Here is a 6,517-nt window from a genome sequence, read left to right on the forward strand (position 1 = left end):
CTGGCCTTGAACTCGAGATCTGCCTGCCTCCGCTTCCCAAATGCTGGGATCAAAGGTGTGTGCTACCACACCTGGCATTACTTTTTAGACAGTGTCAATAATTTTCTTTCTATTTAATTGGAACACTTGTAAGAGGTATTGTGCATGGATACCGGGGTCATATACAGCCTGTTTTTTGACAATTTGGCTGTTGAGAATTCTATCTTAATATTTTAAAAACATATGTCTATGTTTGTATGCATGTATGTATCTAGTGCTCACCAAAGCCAGAAGAGAACATTGGATCCTCTGAGATTGGAGTTATAAATGAATGGCCGTGAGCTGTGTAGGTGCTGGGAATTGAGCCTTTGGAAGAGCAGCCAGTGTAATCCCTTGACATTTCCTACTGGTGCAGTCTAGGCTAGAGTGACCTTACATTGCTGTTTTCAAAGTTACTTTGTTGGATTTTTTTTTTTTTTTTCTTTTTTCGGAGCTGGGGACCGAACCCAGGGCCTTGCACTTGCTAGGCAAGCGCTCTACCACTGAGCTAGATCCCCAGCCCCTCTTTGTTGGATTTTTAAACTGTTCACTGACTTAAAGCGGTAACTTTTTAAAAATTTAGACTTATTATCTTATGTGTATGGGTGATTTGTCTGTGTGTGTGTCTTTGCACCATGTTCATGTCTTGGTACCTACCGAAGCCAGAAGAAGTCACTGAATCCCGTGGGGCCCGAGTTAAAGGCTGCTGTATATGGGTGCTGAGTATCAAACCAGAGTCCTCTCCAAGAACACCAAGGCTAAGCTTCAGCCACCCGTGTCCCGCAGCTGACGTGTGAAAGAACTCTAGGTTAAGGGAGTGTTTTGGAGATGGTTAGAGATCTTTCTACTTTCCTTTTAATTTGGAATAGTTTCAGTAACTATTAAAGGCTCTTGGTGTCTGACTTTGGTTTGGGGCTAAAAGTTTTCTACACTAAGTTCATTCTCTTGCGTCTCTCAGGCTTGGCTCTGCAGGCTGGACCTCTGCTGCCAGCTTTTCTGTCCCTCTGACCAGCTGTTAGCTGTCCTCTGTGCATCATGGCTCTTAAGAGTACATTCTTTCATAGTCTTTCTTCATAACCAAATAATCCTTCTGTTCCTTTATTTCTACAGCTCAAGACACAGTTAAACGAAACCCATTCAAAACTTCAAAATGAACAAACAGAGAGAAAGAAGGTAGCTGATGATTTGCACAAGGTGAGATCACTGCTTGGCCTGGAGACTGTCCACCCATGTCCTGCACATGTCTTAGGTAGACACTGCGAAGCTGCCCCTGTCCTTTGGGTCCTTAGATGTGTAGGCTGCCGGCTGCATCATCACTTTCTTGGTAAACAGCAGCAGTGGCGGCAACAAAGCCCATTGACTTGTTTCCTCATTTGGAGTTAAAGTTTTTACTTTTTATTTCCCTTCTGGAAATTCTTTGAAATTATTTGGTGTATGTGTATGTGTGTGTGTTGTGTGTTTGTCGGCATGTATGTCTGAGTACCATATGGGTACTGAGTACTTCTAGAGTCTCCTGTAATTGGAGTTGTTGATGATTGTGACCTACATGTGGGTGCTAAAAATTGGAATTGGAAATGTGCACAAATGTGTTTTACTGAGTTAAAAAAACACTTTGTAAAACATGCAGAAGTTTGGGGCTGGAGAGATGGCTCAGCGGTTAAGAGCACTGACTGTTCTTCCAGAGGTCCTGAGTTCAAATCCCAGCAACCACATGGTGGCTCACAACCATCTGTAATGGGATCCGATGCCCTCTTCTGGTGTGTCTGAAGACAGCTACAGTTATATATTCGTCATATATAAAAACTAAATAACTAAACCTTTCAAAACAAGACATAATGTTGGGACCCATTCATAAAATGCTTTCTGCTAATTTTCTCTAAATATGTTCAAAAAAGGTTCCAGATCAGGAGTCAGCAAACCCAGAGTAGTTTAGGATTAGTGATCCACATGTGATAGGCTCACATGCTTCATTCAAAAACATAAAATAAAAAAATAAAAACCATGAGAGGCCAAGTATTGGTGCTGGCTAGTGTAATCCAAGTACTTGGGCAGCAGGAGCCTTGTCTATCTACATCATGAGTTTAAGTCCAGTCTGAGTTACCAGGCTGTCTCAAAAATATTAAAATTAATTAGTTATACACATGGAACTTTGGAGGAGAGCTCAGCGGCTAAGAACAGTGAATGCTCTTCTAGAGGACCTGGGTTCAATTCCTAGCACCCACATGGCAGCTCACAACTGTCTGTAACTCCAGTTCCAGGGGATTCAACATCCTCACACAGACATATATGAAGGCAAAATACCAATCCACATAAAATTAAAATAAAATAAACAAAAGCAAAAAACCATAAAACCCATTTTTAGATGTGAGCTGTTAAAAAAACAGATTGTGGGTTGAATTTGGAGACTTTTAGTCCAGGCTAAAACTTAAATTTATCAGTGTGGTTATTTCTAGTTTTAATTTCCTTTTTCAGTTCCCATGTTTGAACTGCTGAAAATGTGCATACCTGTTGTTATAAGTTGGTGGGAGATGTGGTTGTTTCCATCTCAGTGACAAAAGTTTTATATCGTACGCTGAGAGGAGCTGTGCTTCTGTACAGAATACATATTAAGCTGTTTCCTTGGTGTGCTTGATGTATCGTCTCCTTATGCTTTTGTTACAGGCTCAACAGTCACTGAACTTCATCCACTCCAAAATTTCACTAAAAGCTGCTGGAGACACGGTTGTTATTGAGAATAATGATATTTCCCCAGAAATGGTGGGTATTTCATTTAGCCTCAAATTTCTAGGCTAGTTGCCTTATAAACTTTTTGAAGAACATGCATGTTCTTTGGCTCCAAACTGCTTCCATGTTTGGGGGAAGGGAGCACACTTGGGGATAGAATCCAGGGCCTTGTGCATATCACACAAGCTGTCTCATTGAGCTAACCCAGTTCCATACATAGCCTTCTTAACCAAAAGTCACCTTCTCACCAGAGCACCCTGCGTTCTTGTCATTGGTAGACCCACTGTCCTCTGTGAGATCCTATATTAACTGTAGTGTTTTTATGGAGAGGTGAGTGCGTTAGTGCTTTGGAATTAGAGTTTGGATGCTTGACTCTGCCCTGCTGCTTACTAACTTCATGTATGGCTGTCACTCTGCTTTAGTAAAGGGTACTGGCAGTGTCGCCTGTCCTGTTGGGTTATCCTTGAGTAGAGGGATGCTCAGGCACCCAGTAAGCACTCTGTGAGGCAGGCTTTCCTGTGCTGGACAAGTTGTTTGCTTTGTTTCTTTTTTTTTTAAACATAATTGTTTTATTTTCTGACAGAAAAAGCACATTATTTACATTGCTCACAGACTAGAGTGTTCCTTTGTGGCCAGCATTTTATGCTATATAGTTTTCTTTGGTGCCAGCTAGTTTGTGCTACTAATCAGCAAACATCTTTGTCTGTGATTTTTACTGTTGCTAATTTTGTTTTATAAATGTTTAGGTCATTCCCCTTTTTGGTTGCACATGCTCTTTGTGTTTGAAGTTGTTATCCCCTCCACCTTCTTTTCAGGGGTCTCCTGAGAAAGAGACGATGTCTGTGAGTCTCACTCAGACTGTGGCACACTTACAGCAGTTGCTTCAGGAAGTAAATCAGCAGCTCACAAAGGAGAAGTGATCCAGTGTGGGGTACGGACACCAAGCACGCTGCTTCCTTGTAAATAACACAGCGGGGAGGAGCGCAGATACCTGACCGACTCACTGTGCCGTGATCTGCCTGTCACTCAGGAGAAGGTTCCCTCTCACAGTTTCTAGGTGGCAGCTTTGACCTTTCTCATTTTGTTCTTTCGTGCACACATGTGAAGTCGTTTGGTTTAGAGGAAAAGAACCACAGTGTGGTGACGACAGGAGAGGCAGCGTGTTTGTGACAGGGTTGGTCTGTGACTACAGGAGAGGCAGCATGGTTGTGGCAGGGTTGGTCTGTGACTACAGGAGAGGCAGCGTGGTTGTGGCAGGGTTGGTCTGTGGTGGTGATGCCCGCAGCTGCCTGTTGGTTGGCTCTTATGCTGCGTCAGGGTGAGTGTCCATGACATTCCCTTCTCGCCATGACTGTGGTTGCTTTTGGTTCTGCTTTATCAAAGTTGGACTGAAAATGAAGCCATCCTAACTTTGTAACATGGAAAGAACATGCAGTATTTATTGTATACCTACAGACAGGAGCAGATTTCCGTAATTTCTGCTGATTAGAGCTGGCTTGCTGAGTCTTTTTCTTTTGTTTGGAGGTGACATGCTCAGGCATGTTGAGGCCTGGCCTCTGTGCTTGAATCACGGCGGCGCCACCACACCTAAGTTATTTTGAGTTTCCTTTGTAGATAATCTAAGAAATTTACTTCTTCATGGTCAAAGTGAGGGCTTTGGTTTAGGAGAAATAATAAGTCCATTGCTAACTCATGTTATGAGCTCTTTTGCTTACACGACTGCAGGAAAGCCCAAGTTGAGCAGCAGTTAAAAATGCTTTGTGGGACTGAATCATACCGCCAAGGGGAGAACATTTGAGTGTGCAAAGAATGTTTCAGATATTTTTCTTCTGAGACTCCTTGCTCCAAAATTATTGTGATACCCTGTAGACACAAAGGGGCTGCCATTTGGAAGCTGTACCAAAGTTCTTCTGACTGACAGCCACACAGAAGCTGCAGGGGTAGGTCAGGCATGTATGTGGAGAGGTTGAGAGACTTCCCTTGTGATGTGGCAGCTATGTACTGAGAATGCTTTCTCTTCAGGGCAGCCATCCTTTAGCCTACTTACACCCACGCCCTCAACAGTGCTGACTTCCTCTCAGCAGGCCAAGTGCAGCAAGCTCCTTTCCTCCTTTCCTGTTAGGCCAGAAGCTCTACGCGCAGCCTGTACCTTTGTAAACTCAGTTTCCCATTTTTTGGCAGTCATGTTTCTGGCACTTTTCTTCCCCAGATTGGCAGATGACGTTGATTTCTCTTTCGTAGGGAAATTCTTCTCCTCTTCCCATGGCTTCAGCCTGACTCTTCCTACTCCAGATCCTTCCTTAATCTGGTTTTCCTTCATGTTGTCAGTTTTTATTTCACTTATTTTCTCATCGTGTTTATTTCTTCCCTTGTGTAGTTTCTCTGTCTACTGTAGCATAACGTCTGGCTAAAGCCGTTTGCAAACATCATGAATGGTTTACTGAAGCTCTCCTTTGCATTCAGTAGCACAGTCATAGAGGGTTTGGACAGAATATGCCAAGTCTGCCAACTTGGTGCTGTGAGAAGGGCTTACTTACCAGAGAGCTTTATACCGCAATGACACTGAGTGCCGACTGCCTCCTGCCCTAGACCGTGTATGTTCTTATTAGAGATGGGGTTTGTAAGTTTCAGCCTGTTCACTTTGCCCCTTGGTTTTGCATTATACTGAGCAAGACCTAATAAAAATGGCTTCTCAGGGTTGTCGTTTCAAAGTCGTTACCTAAAGGCTTCTGAATCCAGAGTCTTGGGATTTGACTGCCATCATTATGGCTCTGGGTGCCAGGCTGGGTGTGGGGTGGTGTTGGGATGCAGCACATGGGTTGCTTCCTTACTGCGTTCTGAACAGATGCTTTCTTATCTCTTACAGAGTGAAGTAATCGGGAAATTATTCGTTAGCAGTTAACAGAAGGCGTTGTATTATATTTTGCCAAATTAAAGCCTTATTTATGTTTTACCCTTTCTACTTTGTCAGACACTGAACAGTTTTGTCTTTTCTAATCCTTGTTAGACTACTGACTTAAAGAGAAAACACTTTAAAAAGCCAACTCTGTAGACACCTTCAGAGTTTAGTTTTATAATAAAACTGTTTGAATAATTAGACCTTTACATTCCTAAAGATAAAATAAATGTGATCTTTTATCTTATTTTGCTCAATTAAATTGTTCAGAAGATCAAAGTGGTATAGACAATGTGAAATTTAACATTTTAATACTGATGTTGTACACTGCTTTACTTAACATTTGGGAGAAACTGCCTCTGACATCAACTCAAGGAAACACTTTTGTTGCTATTATAATCAGCAAATAAAGGGACACTTATTCAACATGACTCACTCTAATTGTCATTGAGTTTTGACAGGTTTCACTAGTGCTTCAGACTGCTGTCATTTAAAATGCAGTTTCTAATTGTAGTCACCAAACAAGACAAGTCTTATTGCCTCTGTTGCTTTCTGACTGGTCATGACTGTGCCAGGTACCACAGCGTATGTGACAGCAAGGTGCAGACATTGAGTTCCGTTCACCACGGAGAACTCTGCTTTATTTCTGCTATTGCTACTGTTGTTTCAAATAACAACTGTTACGTTTCCCTCTTCAGAGCCCGTGTCAGCACAGGTTACATACAGTCTCTTCTGTGTTGGCAGGGGTGTGTGTGTGTGTGTATGTGTGTGTGTGTGTGTGTGTGTGTGTGTGTGTGTGTGTGTGTGCGCGCGCGCTAGTGTGGGTGCGTGCGCGTGTGTGGTGTTGAGAACACTTCTCTTTAGATGACAAGTACCTTG

The 6,517-nt window shown here is 42.6% G+C and overlaps 1 protein-coding gene across 50 annotated transcripts in view; it reads left to right on the top strand.

Annotated features, from left to right (window-relative positions):
• Positions 1 to 6,069, top strand: part of Ktn1 (kinectin 1) — an 87,954-nt gene extending 81,885 nt beyond the window's left edge. For 26 of the 50 annotated variants that reach the window (XM_087586037.1, XM_087586034.1, XM_087586050.1 and 23 more), the window contains 4 exons: positions 1,129 to 1,212; positions 2,680 to 2,775; positions 3,558 to 3,673; positions 5,609 to 6,069. In XM_087586037.1, coding sequence (XP_087442163.1) covers positions 1,129 to 1,212; positions 2,680 to 2,775; positions 3,558 to 3,662 — 285 coding nt within the window. In that variant the 3' untranslated portion in view covers positions 3,663 to 3,673; positions 5,609 to 6,069. The remainder of the gene's footprint in view (positions 1 to 1,128; positions 1,213 to 2,679; positions 2,776 to 3,557; positions 3,674 to 5,608) is intronic. The other 24 variants (XM_087586032.1, XM_087586047.1, XM_087586042.1 and 21 more) reach the window with 2 other exon arrangements.
• Positions 6,070 to 6,517: the final 448 nt, after the last annotated feature.

The sequence above is a fragment of the Rattus norvegicus genome, chromosome 15, assembly GCF_021556685.1.
Source record: "Rattus norvegicus strain SHRSP/BbbUtx chromosome 15, alternate assembly SHRSP_T2T, whole genome shotgun sequence".
In the NCBI taxonomy this organism is placed as follows: Eukaryota; Metazoa; Chordata; class Mammalia; order Rodentia; family Muridae; genus Rattus; species Rattus norvegicus.